The following is a 24,379-nucleotide window of genomic DNA, read 5'->3' on the forward strand; positions in this document are numbered from 1 at the left end:
ACGTGCAAATTTAGATCATTTATTGCTTTGTTTCTAAAACTTTGAAAACTGTACACTTCTTTGTGATATGATTAAAACTACTTCCTCTGGCAATCAACACTCTTATAATTTAACAAGAGTCAATCTCTACAGTTCCTTTCACAGCCACTCATTTCCCTTTTCCTAATACGTCACTCTCTTCCCTTAGAAACCACACTCTGCCATCTTCCTTTATTATGGCATTTCTTGACCCTGAATATTAGCTTGCATGACCCTTTCCCTACCTTCTCTACCAGGGGCTCTCTATTCCTCCTGATGTCATTCAACTTTCTCCTTATTTGTGAAGCCTTCCATTAATTTTCTAGGTGAGTTAGTAGATCTCTTTTGTGCGCTTTCAATAGTACCTTGTGTTTATATGTATTACACAGATTTTCAAAATGTTTCATTATGTGTCTAGATCATGTATTCCCCTTCTTCCCATACTTGTAGTTATTGGCAGGGACCATGTCAAATTCATATTTTCTGCTTTCCAAGTCTTACAGTCTATTCTGTGTCTCTGTTTTAATCTTTGTTTCTTTTGACTTATTTTCACTGTTTCTTTGTCAGTGTCTGTGTCATTTCTTATACCTCTTTCTCTTTAATTTCTCTTCTTTATTACCTACCTGTCTCCTTTAGGCAAGCTCCTGTCCTCAGGTTGCTCCAAGATATGTGGATGTAGAATGGCTCCGTCCCTGAATCTTTCAGTGTTTTACGGCTCACAGCTTAATCCATGTCCTAGCCGCCTGTGTAAGAGAGGGCCTGGACTTAGAATAAGGTCAGGAAATAAAAAACTGGTTTCAGCATGCTTTGACATATGTTATTATTTTGTTAAGGACCAAGTGTCATGAATTATGTGTTGAATGGTGACTCTGAAATTTAAAAATCATTATAAGAAGAGGACTATTGATTTCAAAGTGGGTTGTCCTCTCTCTCTCCCTTTCTCTCTATCTGCACCTGAGCAGAACATTAGACATATAAGCCTATTCCATGACCCGGCTGTCTGTGTCCCCCCTCATTCTCTCCAATTTACTGTTGTGGAAAGGCTTTTAGTTCTCTCTCTCTCTTTCTCTCTCTCTCTCTCATTTTTCAGAGTCAATACATTTGGTTTTCCTTTTAAATCAGCAGTGTCTTGGCAATTATAGAAAACTTTTTCTCATAAAGAAATGCAGCAATGGATTATAGATCATGCCGGGCCTTCATTCTGGAACAGAATTTCAATTTTATCTCTCTAAGTTTGATTTATTTCTTAGAAATAAACATTTCGGCCTGGTCATACTATTTCTATAAAATATAATCGTAATCATATAATTATGCATGTCTACTGTTATAATAGAGTCTATGATATTTTAGTGCTTGCATTCTTTCCATCTTATTAACCAATGTCACCCCAGTAAATTTAATTAAAAAAATGTTTTAAAGTTGGTTTAGGATACTATTTGATATTTTCCATATACAACAGTAAAATCTTCTGTTACTTTGTCTACTAGAGATGCCTAACCACTTTAGCAGCTCTGAAAACAGGGAGTTATAGGTGGTGTGGATACATCTTTGTGAGAAGCTATCAAGGTCAGAAATAGGTTAGATGTAGGAGAAGAAGATAGTAAATAAGAGGGTTAGAAAGGAATCCAAGAGCATTTTTAGGGAGGAGTAACATCTCCATTCCAGGTCATCTTTCTTTGCCAGGGTTGAGGGACCTTTCCTATAGATACCCTCTCAGGGCTTTCTCAGAGCCCTTGGCAAACCTCTGTTATGCCCTCAGTGACCGTGTATTTCAATGGTACGTTGGAATCAGCCTGTACTGTCTGGACACCTAAGAATCATTTGCTATATTTTCAAGAATTTTGAAGGCAATCATTAAGCACAGCCATTATGAAGAAATAAACTATCTAGAAGTCACATCAGAAAATATGAAGGGGAAATAGCTCTGAGGGCCCATCGTTCATTTGAAACAATGACCAAGCAAGAGAAAAGCCACCAGAGTCAACTTTGTCATAACTGAGTATTAGTCAAAGGTTTATAGCAACCAAATGAATGCTGAATGAAGAAAAAGACACTTAAAACTGGCAGGGGAGTGTTATAGTACTTTTACTTGCCCCTGGCTCACCCTCTTCTTCTTTCTATACCCTTTATTGCCAGATTTCTGAAATATATATATATATATCTCCCCTCTGGCTCAATAAGTGTTTGTTGATAAAATGAACTAATGAATGCATCCCATCCACTTATTAGTTAGTCTCATTTCTGCCCTCATCTATTTAAAACACTTTTTTTTTTTTTTTTTATAAACTTGATGCTCATACTCTAGTTACCTAGTCCAGAAGCCTTCTCCAACATCTTCATTCTGCTTAATCTAGGGACCTTCTCTATGTTGACTATCTGGTCTTTCTTTTACCCATCATGATAATTTGCCTTTACACAAACTATATCATATAAGAACTATGGATCAGAGGGTTAGCAAATATATGTTAAAATTTCCAGCATTTATCCCACACATATTTATTGAGGGATGTCAGCATGCTGGGAAATGCTCTAGGAGCTGTGGGGTAATTGCCTGAGATAGGTTAGACCCCTGCCTTTTGAGAGTTTACATCCTAGGTGGGGGAAGCCGACTATAAACTTATAAATACCTGAATAAGCAAAAAAGTTTCAGATTCTTTCAGAAGAAAGAAATAAGCAGGTAATGAGACAGGGAGTAACTCGAGGCTACTTTTGACTGTGTGGTTAGAGAATATGTGTTTGAGGAGTTGTGACTCTGATGCTAACCATGAGCTGCTTTAGACTCTTCTTGCCATGTCTAACCTTTTACAGTGTCTATCAAATTTAATTATCAGCAATTCTACTTCTGAGTAATTATCTGAAGAAGATGAAAATGATAACTTAAAAAAAGCTGCACCCCCATGTTCATCATAGCATTATTAACAATAGCCAATACACGGAAATAACTTAAATGTTTATCAATGGATAATTAAAGAAAATGTGGTACATATATTGGAATATATTCATACATAAAAGAAGAAAAAAACCTTGCTATTTTCAACAATGCGGACAATTGAAGGCATTAAGCTAAGTGAGGTAAGTCAGAGGACAGGTATGATCTCCCTTGCATATGGAAACTAAACAACAACAAACCCAGCAGAACTCAGATACAGAGAACAGATTGGGGTTGCCAGAGTGAGGGGTGGAGAGGTGGTCAAAATGGGTAAGTGAAGTGAAAAGGTGCAAAATTCCAGTTAGAAAATAAATGAGTCCTGGGGATGTAATGTGCAGCATGCCATCTATAGCCGATAACACTGTATTGCGCATTTGAAAGTTGCTAAGAGAATAAACTTTAAAAGTTCTCAAGAGAAAAAAATTGTTACTATGTGTGGTGATGGATATTAACTAGAATTATTGTGGTGATTATTTTGTAATATATACATATATTGAACCATTCTGTTGTACAACTGAAACTAATGTAATGTTATATGTCAATTATATTCCAATTTAAAAAGTTTTTAAAAATCTACGTTGCCTCTTAGTATCTGCCTCCTATCCTAGATCTTATTATTCCTTTTGTGTTTGGAGCTGCTCTTTGAACTTGTTGGATAAAATATGTAAAAATGCTTATCCAATTAGAAATTCATTCTAAATTCCTAGCTCTACTATTTTGGGGCATCCATCCAATTTTGATGGGGCAAATGTTGAATAGGCTTTTTTATGTCTTGCACCTAATTTTTTCCATTTTACCTTTAAACTGTGGTCCCTGTTGTATACCTATTAAATGTTGGACATTAGTTTGCCCTATTTATTTGACTGCTCTGTAGAAGTTCTTGCATCTGTTATCTCTTTTCCTATTGTGGTCCGTCTTTCACATTGCACCCTGAAACTCACATTTAAATAATTTGTGTACAAAAATTTTAAAAATACTCTTCAATGGTTTAAGAGTATTTTTAAACTCTTATCAAATTACTTAGCTCTGGCATTCAAAACCCCTCATAATCTGGTGACAATCAACCTACTTTCTTTGGTCAATGTAAGAGCATCTAAGAGAATTTTTATAAGATTTTTATAAGACTTAAAAATCTTATAAAAGATTTTTTTATAAGAGAATTTTTATAAGATTTTATTTGAGCCAAACTGACAACATTTGCAGGAAGCAAGATCTCAGATGCTTCCTAGAATAGAATGGCAGTTTGCAGCTTCTTTTATTCATTTTGAATTGAAGAGAGAATGTAAGGAAGATTACATGAAGGTGGGAGAAAGCAAGGTGGGGATTGATAGGTAACAAGATTATGTGCTCTCTTAAGGATGGTTCTTAGGTAGTTTTGCTTCTGAGGGGCTTGAAAAGAGCCATTTCAAAAAGGTGTGTTAACTTAGATGCACAGAAACAATGGACAATGCTTGCATAAGGCAAAGATACACCTTTTACGAAAGAAGTTATATGCCTGGGCTGTCCTGGTAGGAATTTATGATCAGAGCACCCTTTTTTATCCACACTTGCACAACCACTCTTTTTCTTTTTTCCTACCTCATAGTTCACTTTCTTCCCTTAGAAACGGCACTGTGCAGATTTCTTAATCCTGTGTATTGAGGGGCAGAATGCACCACCCCAATATGTACTACATTGGCATGTGGGTGTTTTGAATCGAAGGCAATTAAGACCCATGTGACTCAGGAAAAGCTTTTTACCTCTTCCTTAACTGCCTAAAATAATTTAGATAATTCCTATACCAGGAAGAGAGCTATTACCAGAAATAACTTTTTCTATTAGAAAGACTTACCTACATGGCCCAGCAAACCTTTGTTTCCCAAACATTTGCTCTTCTCATCTCAGGTGAATTTTCTTTCTTCCCCTTGAAGCCCCAGACCCCCACCCTTTTCTCCTTAGCTCAGGATCGTATTTGAGCCTCAATTGCCTGATTGCCTTTGAGGCTTCATGTCTCCGTGGGGCTCCTGTATGTTTGTAATTATATTTGGTCTTCTCCTGTTAATCTTTCTTATGCCAATTTAATTATTAGACCATCCAATGAACCTAGAAGGGAAGCAGGGAAAATTTTTTCTCCCCTACAATGTTACGTTACATGAGCCCTTCTCCATCTTCCTTGCTGGGGTTTCCATACTCCTGACCGAGTTCAAGTTTCTTATTTGTGAAGCCTTCCATTTATCTTCCAGATTTGGTTAGTACCTCTCTTCTCTGTGCTGACAATAGCACCTGTTACTTACATGAGCCATAATAACAATGTTAAACTTTTCCTGAGACCTTTACTCCTGGAAAACAGTAATTGTAAACGAAATCTCTCCACCTTTTTGTGTCCTAATATCAGCTAACTGCAAAGAACCAACCTTTCCCTTATAACTTAGAGAGATAAGACTCACCGATGTCTCCCCTTTTCACTTATAATGAGGCCAGACACAGACCCTTTAAATTCCCATTCTTTGCCTCATAAATAAGATGAGCTGAGCTGTTTGTCCTCACTGATCAATTGAAACAAAGTTTCCTATGTAACTAAATTTTCATAATGTAAGTTAAACATGAGTTAAGCTTCTCTCCTTTCTCCAGGCTCCTGAACTTTGAATCAATCTCCTGACCCAGCATACAACCCTTCCTCAATGATACCTCTTAAATAACAGCAGACTTGGGGGGAGGTATTTCCTTTATTATCCTGCTCCCTTCATGCCCTGTTCTTTCTAGAAGAACCTTGTTGACCCCTTTCCTATAAAACAAATTCTTTCCTCCTGGCTTTTCAGATGCTTGCAGCTCTATGGTTGTTGTCCCCCGCACCCCACCCCACCCCCATTGCAATAGTATCCTTCCCCTTATGCAATAATCCTTCCTTTTTATTTATTTTTATTTTTTTTAACTTATCTTTATTAATTTCAGAGAGAGGAAAGGGGGGGGAAGAGAGAGATAGAAACATCAATGATGAGAGAGTCATTAATCGGCTGCCCAGCCCACAACCCGGGCATGTACCCTGACCAGGAATCGAACCCCAATCTCCTGGATCCTAGGTCAATGCTCTACAGCTGAGCCACGCCTGGCCGGGCTGCAATAATCCTTTCAAATAAAATATATTTTTACCTAAGTCTAGATTTATTTTTATTTGATAATACAAATTACTAAATTGTTTAAATGCCTGTTTAGATAGTGTACTCCCTTTCCTTTAGATTTGGAGCTGTTTTTTTGGAACAATGACAATGCCAGATTCATCTTGGTGTTCTTAGCATGTCTTAATCTACCTGTGTCTTTGTTCCCTATGACTATTTCCAGCAATTTCTGTTTCTCTTTTAGTCTCTGAGTCTGTTGTATCTTTCTGTCTACCCCATTTCCCTCCTTCTTCACCTACCTGTCTCCCTGAGGTCAAGCTCCTGTCTTCAGATTACTCCAGAGAGACCTGCATGTAGAGAAGACTCCTTTCCAGCGTCTGGTAGACTGTGGACTCGTATCTCCAGCCCAGACTTAGGCTTCTGCTATGGTGGTGGAGGTGTCTGACTTCATCCCCCAAGCAGGAAGTGAAAAACTGGTTTCACACTTTTTTGTTGGTTGTTTTTTTCTTTTTGAAAATTCAGCTGATTAAAAGGAATTCTTTTTGTTTGCTTCTTAATTTTTTTATTGTGACTCCTGGGTTTTAAAATTACTCCAAATAGAAGACTAATGTTGTGTGTGTGTGTGTGTGTGTGTGTGTGTGTGTGTGTGTGTGTGTGTGTGTGCATACCATAGTTGGGGGTGTGTGAGCACAAAAGAGAAGCATGCTTCCGATACTAATTAAACTTGTTAGTCTTTATTTCCTATAAAAGACCTTTTTGCTAAAATTAGCTGCTTTTTTACAGTGGTTGATTTGAAAATTAGCAAAATTTTAAATATCATATTAGCTGATTTAGATGATTCAACCTTAAAGTGAGCTAAACTCTAAAAGCATATTGTGTGCTTATGGTGAGCAAGAGAGAAGTGAGAAAGAGAGAATTTCACTGTTCTCTTTTATATTAGAGCTTTTTAGAAAAGTTATTTCTGACTCTATTCCTTTATGAACAGAAACATCTGAAACGGAATCACTAATGTCAAGGGGCCCTAAAGCAGAATTGAGAGGCCATCAGGAAAGTTGGTTTTATTCATGCTCACACCCAGATGGAACATAAACTTTTAAACTGTGCCAGCCACAAAGGGCTACATTCTGTTTCAGTTCTCAGAATGAGGCTTATTTTGCTGAAGTCTAACCTAGCAACTAGCATGATAACCTATCCTGTAGAGACTGTTATTTTTGCCTACACCGATCATAATTCTTTCAAAACAATTTGTGTAAGCCTGTGGTTTTGCCTTTATAAACTCTTTCTCCTTTCTCCCGCATCCCTCCCCACCTAGAGCACTTTCCAGGTTCCTCCTGAATTTGTGTCTCTAGGATTCAAATCCCTAAGATCCCAAATAAACTTTTGATTTGATTTGTAGCCTCAGTTCTTTCTTTCTGACACCCTCAAACCTAAATCCCCTGTAAAGCATTTTGCATTGATGATGATTATCTTTTTCCACGGTCTAATTCATTATAGTATTGCTTGTAGATAAGTACCTCCTGCCCCTTTGTTCTTCTAATTCAAACTTTGTATGTCCGATACACATATATTCTTCCCATTGAACCTCATATGTACTCATTTTTTCCATTCCTCCAGATATCCTACCCACAGAGTCCCCAAGCTCTTCTGGGCTTGTTCTCTCATAGCACTTAGCACGCACTAATAATGCTTTTATCGCATTGTGCTGTGCTGTATCTGTTCGCTTGTTTATATGAGGTCTCCCAAACCTCAAACATCCCACCTCTTTGTGTTCCTCCCGGTTGTGAGGGATCTGTCTTTTTCACCTTAGTATCCCAGTTCCAACACAGTGCATGACATATATAGATAATCAAGAAATGTGTGTTGATTGAATAAGAAAATTAGCATATCTGCCTGAGCTTGTTTTCTCGTGTGCAATGTGAAGATTTTAGTAGCTTTTTCAGTGAGTTGACATGAGGATCAAAGAGGATATAAGGGGGCTGGCATAGCGTCTCACCAATAAGACTTTTTCCTACTCTTTTCCCTTAGTGTAGGAGCACAGGTGTTTTCTAATAGGCAAGAGGTTTTTTTCCTCTTTTCCCCTGTTCTATTGAGAAATAATTCACATGCATCACGGAATACATTTAAGGCATACAGCGTGATAATTGGGTTTACAGATATTGTGAAATGATTACCACAAAAGTTTCAGCTAACATCCATTATCTGATATAGACACAATAAAAAGAAAAGAAAAGATATAAAATAAGAAAAAAGGTCTTATGATGAGAACTCTTAGAATTTACTTTCACAACAGCTCTCCTATACATCACGTAGCAGTCAGTGTTGGCTATGAGCATCATGCTGTATGTTGTACATTACATTCCTACTATTTGTTTGCCTTATAAATGGTGCTTTGTACCTTTTGACCACCTTCCTCCAATTTCTCCTCTCTGCCTCCAACTTGTATAACTATAAGTATGATCTCTTTTCCATGAGTGTTTTTAGATTCCACGTATAAGTGAGACCAAATGCCTTTCATATCTAGGCATGTTGTCACAAATGGTAGGATTTCCTTTTTGTTTTATGGCTGAATAATATTCAGTTGTATATTTATACCACAACTTCTTTATTCACTCATCCATTGATGAACATTTAGGTCATTTCCCTGAATTCTGTGAGCCACTCCAGAAAATTAACAGAACCTGAGAAGGGGTTTGTGGGAACTTCTGATTTGTAGCCAAATTGGCTACAGAAGTTATAAGTATCCTGGGGACCTGCTGCTTGCAACTGGAATATGAAGGTAGGACTGAGCCCTTAACCTGTGGGATATGACACTATATCCAGGTAGATAGTATCAGAATGAGTTATATTGTAGGACACCCAGTGGGTGTTGCAGAATTGCTTGGTGAAGGGAAAACACCCACACATCTGATGTTGAAACAAAGGAAGACTGGATTGTTGCTAATACACCTGGGTTATCTGATTTTTCTTCCTTTTCTCACTCTTTTTCGTTGGCAAGTATCTCACAACAGATTTCAGAAGAAGCTAACAGAGTCCCTCAAAAGATATATTCTCTTAGCCAAAGATGAGCCAGCTGCAAAGAAAAGATCACAGAGAAATGCCCAGCAGGAGAGACTCAGTGATAGCTGCTTTTCTCTCTCTAATCAATGTATTAGAGATGGATTGTCCCACTCCACGTGACTTTTAATCAAATCTGGGAGTGGGGCTGGAAATAGAGTGAGACAAGTGAGGCATCTAGAGTGCAAAATTTATGGACTCCCTTACCCTCAAGTTCTCTTGCACCGTAGGTGCCTCTCTGGCTTCACCCTAGTCCCAGCTCTGGGTGAGCCCCTGGGTCACTGACTTTCTCTGGTATCCCTAGGGCCATCTCAATGTATTCCTTTTCGCTTTATTTATTCAGAATAAGGCTAGACTTTTTCAAATGTAACTTAAGTTAGAAAGCTGGCTGGAAAACGTGTAACCTACAGAAAACATCTTACAAGTAAAATTCAGTTATTGCTTAACAAACATTCCTGTGAAATACAAAGGTTTCTGAGAATTGAGATGAAACCTGGAAACGAAACAAAATCTTTTCTCAGTATTGGGGGTTGACCTGAATAACAGGAAGTAATTGTGGTAGAAATAACTTATTTGTGAACCTGGCTTTAAGCCCAGAGACTGCTTAACCTGCTTCATTTATTTATGCAACATTTACTGAAATCATACCATATACAGAAAATGTGCTCACACTGTGGGAGAATCTGAGGTGGATCAGACACAGACTCTATCATTTGTAGATTTGTAGCATAGCGATATACAAGACATAGGCAATGGTGGGTTCTCTTCCTGCCCCTCAGGGCAGTGCTCAGCTGTAACAAGCAGAGCATTGCTTGCAGAGGAGGTGGAAAGGAAGACCATCCTCCTTCCCTCCATTGAGCTCTGAGATTTTCCTGCTTCTGCTGTCTGATCATACCTCCATCCCATTCACTTCAAGAGCTATTGCCACTAGTCCCCTTAAAGTTATGTTTTTACGTGGAAAGTGGACTCAGAGTCCTTTCTCACTACTTTCTAACATGAGTCACTCATTTAATCTCTCAGTCTTTCATTTTACCACTTTTCATTGTATCGACCAAGTGAGATAATCCTAGTCCCTAACCTGGAGCAGGGGCTCAACAAATTAACTCTTTCCACCTCTTCTTCCCATTCAAGTCCTGCTTAAAGGAGCCTCTAGTGTAAACTCTATCTCGGCCTTAATGTGGAGATGTTGAAACCAGTTATGAAGAAGAAAAGATGAAGTTCAAGGAAAGTTCCACCGTGAAGCCAAGGGGAAACCTCTTATTTCTTCATAGATGTTATTATATATAAATGTTGGTGTTGAGTATCTAGGGTCCTGGGTAAATGTCCACTGACGGAATCAGTTAGAGTAAATGTGGATAATCTGTGGTAGATGCGGACTTGGGGTGGCCCACGTTGCAGAGAACCCTGGGGGGTATGCGGCACAGCCAGGTAGAGTACAGAGAACGATCGAGTCAGAAGTTTAACTCACAATAGTGGGCTCCAGGGAAGTGGGAGGAGTGGGCTCAGGGAAAAGCTACCAGCAAATGGCAGCAGTTGTGCCCTTCACTGGGCCCAAAGGGTATCCCTGGTGAATGCTGAGAGCATTAAAGGGATTACTGATCACTAGAAGTAGCCCTGGGTTTGGGATCTTATTTGAGGAGGAAGCTCATTCAGGATTTTTGTTAGTTTGGTCAAATAGAGACTTGGAGTTGGCCTGATTTGGAATGCCATTTTAGGAAAACATTTTTGAACCCTCAAACTGATTAACCCAGACATACTGTTTACACACGCAATTTAAGCAAATCCTGTTGGTTGTACCACAAAATAGATCCAGAATCAGGTGACTTTTGATTATGTAAGGCGCTAACCACCATCCTAGCCCAAGCTACAATCATCTCTTTTTTGGATCATTGCAATAGTCTTGTAACTCATTCCCCTGTCCTGTCGTTGTCATTGTATTCTTCCTCACTCTCCTCTCAGTCTGTTTTCCACACAGTATTGAGAACGATCTTTTAAACTTGAAAGTAAGATGTCACTCCTTTGCTAAGAAGCCTCCATGAGCTCACTCTTAGCAAAAGTGACAATCCTCACAATGTCCCAGAAGGCCCCACATCAGCTTCATCTCTGTCCACTCTTCCCCTTGCTTATTGTGACACAGCCATACTGGCTTCCTTGATGGTCCTCACTTACCCCAGGCATACTCCCACCCTCGGGGATTTGCTCTTGTTCCCTCTCTTCAAAAAACTCTTTCCCTGCTTTATCCTCACTTTCTCCAGAATTCTGCTCAAATTTCACTCTCCCTGGAAAAGTCTTCCCTGATGAGCCTGTGTTAAGTAGCAATTCTCCATGCCCAGAACGTACTATTCTCTTTGCTACGCTTCTCTTCTTAGCACTAGCCACCATTTACTATAGTATTCACTTTCTCACTTATTTATTGTCTGCACTAGAATGTCAGTTTTATGAAAATAGACACTTTACCTGTTTTTTTTAACTCTTTGATCTTGAACTTTTAGAAGAGTAGCTAGAACATAGTTGGGGCTCAATAAATTTTTTTTAAAAATTAAATGAACATACAGAATAATAATATTTTCTTTAATTTACCAAAATTGAATCCTATTATACAGGGTGGCGCAAAAGTAGATTTACAGTTGTGAGTACATGAAGCGCAGAGTTAATGAATTTATTGTACTAATCATAACCTGCATCTTTTTCCAGACATATAACTGTAAACTTACTTTTGCCCCACATTGTATGTACATGTTTGTAACTTTTGTTTTTATATAACATATTTTCACATCTTTCTTTGTAGATATACAAAGGATTTGCCTCATTTTTCTTAATTTCTGTATTAAATTCTAATCAAGAGATACACACTTATCTTCTTAGCAACCCCCAAGTAATGGACATTTAAGTGGTTTCTAAATTTTCTTTCATGTGCAATTCTGTGATGAATATCTTTCCATAATTGTCTTGTACATACTTATACATTTAGTTAGGATAATTTCTAGAAGTAGAATTGTTAGGTCATGTCCTTTATTAAGGCTTTTGATGCACATTACAAAATTGCCCTCCTGTGTACCAGCAATATATAAACCTTTCCATTTCCACATGCGCTGGCTAACATTGACATTATTATTTATTTTAAGTATTGTCAATTTTGTTTTCATTGTGTTTCAGTTTACATTTATTTGGATATTATTGACATTGAAATTTATTTATTTATTTACATTTTTAGTTCAGCAGTTTAGATATGCCTTTTAATATTCTAAGACATTTCCTTTTTAGTGTGTTTATTTTTCATGTTTGTTAATACATTTTTATAAATTTTGTACATATTGTGATGGCGAATTTTTGCCTTTCATATATTGCAAATATTTTCCCCTCTTTGTCATACCTTCAAACTTGATTTTTTGTTTTACTTTATTTTTCCTACATACAAGTTTTAAATTCATATGAAATGAGATCTATCAATATTTTCCTTAGTATGGTCTGACTTTGGTTTTATTATAAGGGCTTTCTCAGTGAAAGATTATAAATTACTCAAAACATTTTTCACTTCTATGGAATTTTTTTACATTTGGATTTTTATTTTATGTAAAGTATATGGTAATGACCTAACAAATATTTATCTGAATGATATGCCGTTTTCCTCCCAATCACATTTGTTGAATACGCAGCCTCTCTGTACTTACATGAAATGCTACCTTTATCTTGTATCACATTCCTGGTTATGATTTTTTCATTGATTCCTTTGATCCTTGTATTTCTGGCCTAGTAGCATACCATTTTAACTGCTGCTGCTCTGTAAATAAATGTAATATAGCATAAAATGTGGGCAATTTTTCCATTATTATTAATTTTTAAATTGCTATTTTATAGACATTTTTATAAAGTTATTATTTCAGATGATTTTTATTATTATTGGGTCCAATTCTCCTATGAATTCTGAATATAGTGTTTAGTATCTCCTCTTGCCAAAGATCCACCTGTAGGGAACTACCTCTAGTCTTTCTCTCTCTGAGCTCACATCATCCTGTCAATAACTTTGTAAGGGGCTGCATGATCTTTTCGGTAACTACTGTTTATCTGTCTTCCACTGGCCTCCCCCACTAAGGGAGGGATGCTCTCCTATTCATTTTTATCCTGCTGGCAGTTCGCAGAGTTCTTGGACTATCACAAGTGTTCAGGAAATAATTGCTGAATCGATTGATGGTTTTTCTCTTTCTCCTTCTCTGTATCGAAATTTATGCAACTGTGGGATAATAGTGCCCAAATGGTTTTACTAAAGGAAATAGAATGAGTTCAATGGGCCTACCACAGGGCCTCGCTAAACAGTTGTGCCTTACTTTCTGTTTCCTTCTCTTTTAGTGTGGCATCATCAATGGTAAGAAAAATAAAAGAATTTTTAAGTCAGACATATTCAGCTTTATTATTTCTGAGTTTTAGACTTCATCTACATGAAATTATGAGTTAATGCAGGTAAATCACTCATTTTATGCTTCATAACATAGTCTACACTCAAATGAGGTTGTAATTCTGAAGACCAAATTTGGGCAGAAAGAAAGGCATCACACAGATCCCTATTCTTCGATGTGTAATTTGAACTCCTGTGACCCTCCAGAAGGAAGAGATCTCACAGCTTGCTCTGAGTCTTCCAGGCATTTCTTCACCATTTTGGGCTCAATTACATGTTTGTGATTTGTTTTTGTTCTCCCTCTGTGCTGGGGGCAGACAGAGGGCTGGACCCCGCTTCTCATTTCCCCAGAGTGAAACTACTGTAGAGCCACAAGTAATGTTTGTTGTCTTGATCATTTGAATCATTTAATGGATAAAATGTCCACAGATTCAAAAACAGTCTTACACAAATGCCCACATATCTTGCGTGGCTTCCTCCCTGTTAATTTATGCAAATATTCTGTTTCTTCTTCAATTTCCAGAAATAAGCTGACTTTGACTGTCATTAGGGATTTTGCCCTGGGCAGAAAATAGAATGTATTTGAGTGAACACAGATCGTTCTGTTCTTTCCTTCACTACTAATTGATAAAATATCAGAGAATCTCTGAGAAGAAAACATACTTTCAAACTTGGAATCAGAGACAGCTGCCTTTCTACCAAGTTATATCCAAAAGATAAAGATTATAAGGTTTAAAAAGGTGAAGATTATCTATTTTATCTTATTTATTATATAAAATCTAGAAATGGGGATGTTTGAGTCAACAAGTAGTCTAGTCATTTTTTATTTGTAATACTGAATAATGTTAGAAGGCTGCAACAATAAGCTGTCTCCTGATTAGGTCCCTGCATGCAACATATCCTGAGTTCAACTTTCTTGATACCCCCCCCCCCCCCCCCCAGTGCCCTGTATTATTTTAAATTAACTCCTTAACTAAGCTTAGGTGATTCAAAAGTTTCCCATCTGGCATGCCCAATTAGAATGGGAATTTAGGGCTGAGCAAGGTAAAAGACATGACTACAAGATGACAGTAGAACATTAGTTTTATTTGGTTGAATGACAGGTTTGCACCTTGGAGAAGGGGGGGAAGTCTGTCATAGCATGAGACCACCCAAAAGTGGCAGCCACTCAGAAGGGGAAATAGACAAGGGAACTCCCAGGTGGTCAAAGATGGACCCACAATTCAGTAGGGAGTCTTTCAATCATAGAGCTCCAAAGGACAGCCACAGCTTGGGGTCTCTGCAGTCCTGAAGTTTATCTTTCTGTGGCATCAGTTTTGCAAAGTGTGCAAAGCAGGGAAGTATTGTGTGTGAAATTTTGAATTTGGCACTTGAGGGCTTTTACTCTAATGGGTCCCAGGCTGCTGAGAAGAAATAAACAACCTAAAGGCCAATATAAAGAGAGTTTCTTTGCTCATTTATGCAATACCCAGAGGCCTTGTCTTATATTGCTCTAAATGCCCAACACTTGGCAGAATTCCTGGCAAATAGCAAGGATCCAATAGATAATTAAGCAATATAGAAAGGGGTATATCAAGGAAGGGAGGAAGGGAAAGAGGAAGAAAAGAAGTCCAATATATTCTTGGTTTTAAAATTTTTATTTTTATTTTTTGCTGTATAATTTTGTATTACTTGAGATAGTAAAAAAGTGAACTATATGTTTTGTGTTAGTTCTGATAATTTTTCAATTTAAACTTTTAAAAAACTTTAGTTTGGAAATTTATTTACACAGGCACCTACTAATTCTAAAACTCCCAGAGGATATGTAAAATACAGTGTTTAATTGGTTGAATTCAATTATCTGGGTTACAAATAAACTGCTCATTACAGAAAGCAATGCAACAGTGAAGAGAAAAGCTAGGTGAGGATCTGATAAGCTTTTTGAGTATTTGTCCCAATTAACAAGGTAGCAGAAACTCTTTGCACCAAAGGAAATCAATATTTTAATGGTTTTTGTAGGGCAACTTAAAATTGGTAAAAAATTCCTCTCTTTTACTTTCTAGGTACAGGACAGGGTTGTTTGCTTTCTTGAATGTGATGCACATCTTTTTAAAACTGTTTGCTGCCTCTTGGAGTAGCTCTAGGGCAAGTTCTAGCTTATATCTGTTTGTCAGCATGAATCTGGCTCCTTGAGATGCAGCCTCAGCCTCATTATGAATCACCTGCAGAATTTCATGGAAGTAACTAGAACTGTAACCCTCATTCAGTTGTTCTCTTTTGTGTATGATTTCTTTAACTAATTTTATAATTTGAGCTGTTGTCTTGTTTATGATCTCTTTTTCAAATTCTTCCACAGAGGATCCATATACTTGGAACTTTTGAGAGGTTATAACATGTTTGGAGTAATTGATACAAAATGTTTTCTGTGTATCACGATACCTAATTTTGTTCACGATATGGGGATGCTGTTTAAACTGCTCCAGGAGAATGTTCTCTAGCTCGATGTCGATATCAGGATCCTCAGCAGATGGGAGCGTAGGAGGCAATAGACTGGAGATGTTCTCTGACCAGATCTTGTTGAACAGATCTCTCAGCTTCTCGTCATGGAGCTCTTTCCCAGTGGAGGACACAGCCATCCCCTCGATTTTTTCTAATAACTTATGTTCAAATTTTACTTTATGTTCCTTCCAAAGGTCTTGTATTTTCTTTCCGCTAAGTAAATCCTCACATTTTCTCATAGTTTCTGCTGTAAGCTGCTCTTTAAGATTCTTCAGATCATCTTCAAATTGTTCCTTCCACTGAGCTAACATATCTGTATCTCTGTCTTCTCGAAAATACCTTTTAAGTTCTTGCTTAATGGCTTCATGTTTTTCCACAACTTGATGGTCAATCAAACTTCTCTTGATCTCCTCAGCTTCTCCATTCTGAATCTGTTTGGCCAGCTGATTATTCAAGTCTAGCACATGACTTCTCAGCTCCCAGGCCCACCTGTTGTACATGGTCACCAATTTATTCATAGCCAAGACCTCCCGGGTGTTCTTGAACCTGAAAATGAAGTTCTCATTCACTAAGGCCCTCCATAAATCCCATATTCGGACTTTAAGTTCTGATATCTTCAAAATACTTCCCCTGGATTCTTCTTTGGCATGCTTAAGAATCCTGTTTTTCAGCTTTTGAACATTGTGGCTATAGCAGGGATTAGGAGGAGCCATGGGGGGAGAACCTTCCCAGAGGTGAGCAAAGTAATGGATATGGGTCTTGACATCAAACTTAATGACATCACTGAAGTGAGATACATCTGAGCACTGTTCATGTTTGGCTGCAGCAAGAGCCATTTCATCCAGTCTCTCTTGCAGCCACCTTCGCCTTTCCATGCTTTGATTTGTATCTATAATTTCTCCTATGTTCTGATGAACAAACAGGCATCTTGGGGAGATATTCGGTTGTTTCATCCTGAGAAAAGCATGGATGGCAATTTGCAGAATATCTTGTATTTCTGATAGATCCTTCCCAAAAATATTGATTAGAGTTAAGTTCCCAAGCCCAATGACAAAGGTTGCCAACTCGTTTTCTTCATTCTGTGCTTTGTTAATGAGCTCTGAGGCCCGAAGTCCTTCTGTATCTACAACAAGCACAAAATCAAAGCCCAGCTCTTCCCTGAGCATCTCTTCCACCTTCAGGAGCTGCATATAGACCCCCCAGGTACATCTCCCAGCACTGAAACTGAACTGCAGCCCAAACATTGCATTCAGCAGAGTGGACTTTCCTGAGCTCTGCAGGCCCAGGACAGAGAGAACAAATACCCGTTTGTCTCCAAGTTTCTCAGAGACCTTATCAAAAACAGCTGCCACCCACTTCAGGGGCACATATGAAGCATCCCCATCCATCAGCTCAATGGGAACACCAGATATCATCAGGTCGGCAACCATTTGGGGAAGGGAGAGAAACAGTGTATTTGTTTGGGAGGAAGCTTCTTCTAGAGCTTCATAGATCTGGCCAACTTCTCTCAGGAGATGTTCAACTCCCAGGGTGGAGTCACTGATCTCTTTGCTGACAGCACTCAGCTCAGCCTCCCAGCGTCTAAGGGAGTCCCTCTTCGACTGCTTCTCTTTCTCTGTTCTCACCTGAGCCAACAGGAAACTGTGCCTCTGGCGGAGGTTTTCTAACTCTCCGGTGGTTAGTTGCTCTATTAACATGCTCAGCCCCTGCAGAAAGTAGAGCTCCGTGTGGGTCTCTGGGTGTGACTGAAGACTTTCAAGGAAGGACTTCATCCAGTCGCTAAGGTTAATAACTTTGTGATACTGTTCACATCGTATTTTCTGCTTTTCCTTCTCAAGCTCATTCTTGTATTTTTCAATGCTCCTATTTCCTTTTTCTCTCAGCCGATGAAGTTCCTTATCTTTCTTACACCAATCATGCCATAGATCTCCCTGAAGAGGTAGTAACTTTTCTTTTATCTCAGATAATTTCATTTTTCTCAAGATGTCCATAAGGATATTAGTTTTTTTTTCTGCTTCTTTGCAGGCTCCTTGGTTCTCATCAATAATAAATTCATACTTCCTAGCAATGCTGGCCCAGTCACTCAAGCTGTGAGGAGATCCAGTCTTCTTCAGCAACTGTGTTAACGTAACTGTAATTTTATCAGCTAATTCTATCTTATTCAGGTCCTTGATCCCAATTCTCACTTTGTGAACAGAGTTCTCATCCATAATATTTTCAACATTTTCAAACAAACAGATGAGAGGTTTGGGTGAATTCCAAAATTCAAGTAGAAGGGAGCTATTCATTTTGTCAAAACCAGAAGTTGACAAGAGAATGACAGTGACTGAAGATACCTCTTGTAGGAACCTAACTTGCCTCTCATGCATTTCAGCATTTCCATGGAGGTTGGTGAAGGCAATACAGTTTTCAAATCTGTCCTCTGCTCTCCCACCCGGGCAAAACCAGCAGATTTCCACCATACCCCCTGTCAATAGACATCTATTATTGTCTTCCCTAGGATGATGGTGGAAAAAATGGTCATGTTTGCCTTTACTCAGGAGTGAATTTAAAATCTGTGATTTGGAAGTAGAAACGTAATTTCCAACTCTTATGAAAGATACAATGTGTGTAGGTTGCCAACTGATCAGCTGGTTATTATAATTTTTAATTTTTTTTTCCCATCCTATTTTTTCCACTTCTCTCCAGCTCCTCCTGATTTGCCTGAGAGACCAAAGAGGAAATTCAATTTGGGATTTGCAAGGATTGGGCACCAAAAGTGGGAGAGCAAATTGACAAATGGAAAGTTTGGTTAAAATATACTGTCTTGTAAAGTCATCTGCACAGTGGAAAATTGCCATTTGTATGTCCATTGGGTGGATGCAAGTTTGTGTCATAGTCGATTGTGTTTTCTTGATAAAGAAAAAGTTTTCAAATGTTCTTTCTAGTTCCGTGGTTTTAAGTGCCTGGGGCCCAGTAGGTATTGTATCTGTATTGCCTCTGTAAACAACGTACCGCAAATGATAATCTAATACCAGAAGTTTCTCTAGAAAACAAAATGGTAGCTCCCCCTCAACACTTGGTTGAGTGTCATGGAGAGAGGTCTTATTGATCAAAAGAATATTGACTTTGGTCATTTTCTTGGGATAATAATTTTCCAGATTAAGCCGCCTGAGTAAGTCAAGAAAGTGTTGATTTGGGGCTTTTTCTTCCTTATTGTGGCTTGATGGAAGATCTCTGGAACAAGAAGCAGATTCATTGGGTGTTTTCTTTTTGTTAAACATGTTTCTAAATTTCTAGAAAGAAATAGAGAGAATGATAATGACCATTGCCTCTCCATAACAAAAACTTGATAGAGCTTATTAATTATGAATGCATGAATATATTCATTAGTTTTCCAAAAATAAATACAGTCCTTCTAAGTTTTAGGTAATGGACTGACAAAGAGATGAAGTATAATACATGGTCCCACACTGAAGAGCTTAAAACTTAACTATGAGAGACATAAAAAAATAAGTAGTTAATTATACGGCACTATAATGAAAGTCTGAGGACATAAATAAATGGTGGCAAGTTCAAAATGCACCCGCAACATGTTTGAAGAAGTGGTTAGACTTTCTTGGAATGCAAAGTGAGGACAGGCTTTACCAAACTGATGTAACATATACTCATGGAAGGGGGATAGGAAGAGATAATTTAAAAAGAAATAGAAAGACAATTACCACTTTGCACATGCTATATTTTTGAATGAATGGCATTTTCTCAGACAAAGTAGTAGGTGGGTGGAGGTATCCTAGAAAATGAGAACATGAAGCCCAGGAAAAGATGCCTGAAGTTTGAGTATACATAGGAAACAAAAGTAATCTAGTATGTATGGGCAGAAGCAGAAAATGAAGGTAGTGAGGAAAGTGGAAAAGAAAATGGATTTATTCTTTTTTAGTAACCATCAATTTCCATAATGCCCCATTCTTCCTATTAATTATTATTATTATTCCCATTTTGGAGAAGAATGGCTCATTAAAATCAAGCAAATGCCTGTGGTTACACTGAAGTGACAGGATTCATATTCAGGCCTCTCTGGGATCTTGCGCTTCTCCGAGACACCTTGTAGGCACATTGGTACTAATGTGGAATGAATGTGCTAGACCATAGGATATGGAAGCCAGTAAGCCTCTGAGATTTTAAGGATTCCATGGCCTGGAAGCTCCTCCCTCTTCCAGGGCCAAAGTATCTGCCCCTGAAGTGATTACAAACCTTTGACAATCCATTATTATCTCCATCTGGTCCTGTTTCATTCTCTTGCTTCCTCTTCTTTGTCTTTTTTGCAGCTTTATCAGTGGAAGATCCAGCTTTGGAGGGAAAACAAGGTTTATTATTCTCATGATTATTAAAACGTGGAGTCAGAATTGTAGTGTTGTCGAAGCTTAGCCTCTTCCCTACTAGCTAATGACCAAGGTTGGAGCATCAGAATGACAGGTTTGTGGGCATATTTATTTTGTAGCTAAGTAGATTAATTTGTGACTAAGACTCTCAACCTTCACCATCGCCAGTGATAGAGCTAAAGAACATTAGTCTTCATAGCAAAAAGGCCTGTGAAATTTTCCAGCATAAGAAATAGGAAAAAATACTCTACATCACTATACGTTTTATTTTGTTTTAAAATATATCTTTATTGATTTCATAGAGAGGAAAGGAGAGGGAGGGAGAGAGGGACATCAATGATGAGAGAGTTGTCATTGATCGGCTGCCTTCTGCAAGTCCCTGACTGGGGATCGAACCTCAATCTCCTGGATCTTAGGCCGATGTTCAACCGCTGAGCCATGCCTGCCGGGCCATCACTACACATTTTAGAAAATCAAACATAAAGACCCTTACACCATCTGGGGCAGGGGCAGGGGCAGGGGCAGGGGCAGGGGGGCTAACAGACCACTAACAAAAAAAGGATAATTAGGTTGGCATCTGACTTATTATCAGTAAGTAACAGAAGACAATTGCATAATTCTTTCAAAAATAATAAGGTAAAAGAGTTTTCAACCTCAAACCAGTTACCTTCCTAGTTTGAGAAGAGACTACAAGTTATTTCCAGGAAGTAACAACCTGGAAAGTTTACTGTCTACATACCGTTTCTTAGAAAGGCTCCAGGAGGAAATTAAGGAGCAAATGGGTGAATAGAGGAGTCCATTAACTTGATAGGATATTTGAGATATTGGAAGAACATAAGGATGTGATGAATATACACAATGCAAAAAAAAAAAAAAAAGAGAAATTTTTATGAAAGCAAAAGTAAAAACAAAATAATATAATTGAACTCTGATTTTGTTATGACTGAAATTTACATATGTGTAATAGTATAAATAACTGATTTTCTTTTTTAAAAAAAATATATCTTTATTGATTTCAGAGAGAGAAAGGAGAGGGAGAGAGAGAGGTAGAAACATCAATGATAGAGAGTCATTGATCGGCTGCCTCCTGCACGCCCCCAACTGGGGATCAAGCCCACAGCCCGGGCATGTGCCCTGATTGGGAATCGAACCCCGATCGCCTGGATCCTAGGTTGACACTCAATCGCTGAGCCATGCCCGTCTGGGCTAAATAACTGAATTTCAACTTTTAGAAATAAACTCTAAATAAAAGTTGGAAGATTTTTATTATGATTCTAAGAAAGTGAAAATTTTCAACTTGCCTATGTAAAACTAAAAGTATTTGGGGGAGTTTCAAGATGCTGTCTCTCATAATGGACCAAGTTAAAAAGCTTAAAAAATAAAATTAAAATGTAACCCATATATAAACTAAAAATACTGCCATAAATCTATCTGGAAGAGAGGGAGTGGGGAAGCGAGAGGTGGCATAATTGATCAAAATACTGGCCTATTATTGTGGGATAGCAATGAGTTGTGTTGATAATGATATCAATATTGATAAACTAAAGGAACTAATGGATCTGATATTGATGAACCTATTGAAGAATGGTGAAAACATGCTATCTAGAGATATGGCAGTCACCATAATAAGAAAAATTGATTTTTACGAATAAATGTTTTCAAATTTTGGGGGTTGATGCCCAGAAGAGGGGCTTCACAAATATATATGCACCCTTATGTTCACTGCAACATCATTCACAATGGCCAAGACATGGAAACAACCAAATTTTCCTTCAATAGATGATTGGATAAATAAGATGTGGTAAATATATACAATGAAATACTACTCAGCCATAAAAAAAGATGAAATACTGCCATTTACGACAACATGATGGATTTTTTTTTAAAAACTTTAAAAAAAAAAATTAATCTTCACCCAAAGACATGCTTTTATTGATTTTTTTTTTTTCTTTTAGAGATAGAAGAAGGGGGAGGGAGGGGGAGAGAAAGAAACATCAATGTGAGAATGAAACATTGATTGGTTGCGTCTCCCATGCGCACTGACCAGGGATCAAACCCACAACCTGGATATGTGCTCTGACTGGGAATCAAACCCGTCACCTTTCAGTGTGCTACACTCCAACCTGCTGAGCCACACCAGTTAGGGTGATGGATGGACCTTGAGAATATCATGCTAAGTGAAATAAGTCAGACAGAAAAAGTTAAGAACCATATGATTTCACTCATATGTAGGATGTAAAACTGAAAGCAACAATGAACAAACAAGAAAAACAAAAAACAAACTCATAGACACAGACAATAAATAGTACAGTGGTTACCAGAGGAAAGGGTGGGTAGTAAAGTGTAAAGAGAGTCAAATATATGGTGATAGAAGATGATTTGACTTTGGACAGTGGGTGCACACTGCAATATACAGATCCCCACTGGGGACACATATGGGAGGCAACTGATCAATGTTTATATCTCACATCTGTGTTTCTCTCTCTCTCTCTCTTTTCCCCTCTCCTCCTCTCTCTCTAAAATCAATGAAAACATATCCTCTGGTGAGGATTAAAAAGAAAAGAAAATTGAGTTCAAAGGGGTTATTTTGTGAGAAAAGGGTCAAGGTTATGCTTTAATTTTTAGCTACATTCATGAATTATCTTTTAAACAAATTGAAAACATACATTTAAAATCTATTTTAGAGTGATAAAACTCTCTCCTATGAATTAAGATTTTAAAATTACCATACTTCATTCAGTTAGAACTTTAGATGTGAATTTTATCTCAATAAATAATTTTTAAAAGCACCATAACACACGGTCCTTTTTATATTTTATGCTCTCAATGTTTGTATTCAATTAATTAAGATATGAAGATTTCAGGGAAAGTCTTGAGTCACATCCAGCAAACCGATGGATAGGTTAGGTGTAGACTCACATTTTTCCACTGCCTGACAGAACTTCTCGGCTAGGTTATGTTGGTTTATGGCTTTCAGGACCTCCTGGGTCACGGTCTTGGAGTATTCGTCCCCGTAGAACTGTATCAATAGGTCAGCAAGTTTCACTGGGGATGCTTGGTGGAGAGTGCTCCGAGGCATGTAGTGGTATCCCTCAGCAAGAGCTATGCTTGAGAGTTGGAACTTGAACTTTAGGAACTCCTCCTCTAAAAGTTCCTCAAGGATGTAAAGAAGAGTTGCCTTCAACTTGCTTTCCATTCTGTGCAGCTAAATGCTGGGAAACTGATGACCCTGCAGTTATGACCTGAAATGGAGAGATGGTTGGGATAATCACAGGAATGATGGGAAACACGCATGAGGCAAATAGTTTGAGAGAAGTGAGGCAAAGAAGTAGAAAATATGAGCTGTTAATACATATTCTTTTTTGCTGTTATTGTGAATCCTCACCTGAGGATATTTTTTCCATTGAGTTTTAGAGAGAGTGGAAGGGAAGGAGGGAGGGAGAGAGAAACATCAACGCAGAAGAGACGTATCTATTGGTTGCCTCCTATACACGCCTCTACTGGAGCCAGAGATGAAAGCTGCAATCCAGGTACACTGACCAGAAATAGAACCTGTGACCCATCGGTGCATGGGCCAATGCTGTAACCACTGAGAAACACCAGCCAGGGCTGGTAATACTTACATACAGGATATTCCTCAAAACTTTGGGGCTACTTATCTTGCCCTTTTACTCCCCACAATTGTGCTCCACTGCTGGAATTCCCAAGAGTCTCTATGAGGTGATGTCTGTTTGTGAGGAATAGGATGAGATGGGGTCTTATGGAGGTTTGTGTTATGCTGAAAAAAGAAAGAAGAAAGGTAGCTATGTTGTTATTCAGTAGGTAGAAAAAAAAAAGTGCAGCCCTGGCTGGGTAGCTCAGTTGGTAAGAGCGTCATCCTACTATGCCAAGGTTGCAGAATCAATATCCAGGCTGGGCACATGGGACATACAAGACTCAATCAATGAATGCGTAAACAAGTGGAACGACAAACCGATGTTTCTCTCTCTCAAAATTGACAGACAAATAAAAAAAAGTAAGTGCATTATGGACAGGGATAGTCAATGAAATT

The 24,379-nt window shown here is 38.1% G+C and overlaps 1 protein-coding gene and 1 long non-coding RNA gene across 2 annotated transcripts in view; one reads left to right on the forward strand and one right to left on the reverse strand.

The window, feature by feature from the left end:
* Positions 1-24,379, forward strand: part of LOC148091994 (uncharacterized) — a 103,696-nt gene that overhangs the window by 57,785 nt on the left and 21,532 nt on the right. The gene's annotated exons all lie outside the window — the stretch shown is intronic.
* Positions 15,472-23,524, reverse strand: LOC148091997 (interferon-induced very large GTPase 1-like). Its single transcript, XM_087822123.1, has 3 exons — positions 23,248-23,524; positions 20,201-20,295; positions 15,472-19,242 (listed from the first exon to the last, which is right to left on the reverse strand). The coding sequence occupies exons 1-3, from the start codon at positions 23,522-23,524 to the stop codon at positions 15,472-15,474; spliced, it is 4,143 nt and encodes a 1,380-aa protein (XP_087678249.1).

This window comes from Miniopterus natalensis, chromosome 11 (genome assembly GCF_054644295.1).
Source record: "Miniopterus natalensis isolate mMinNat1 chromosome 11, mMinNat1.hap1, whole genome shotgun sequence".
Taxonomy (NCBI): domain Eukaryota; kingdom Metazoa; phylum Chordata; class Mammalia; order Chiroptera; family Miniopteridae; genus Miniopterus; species Miniopterus natalensis.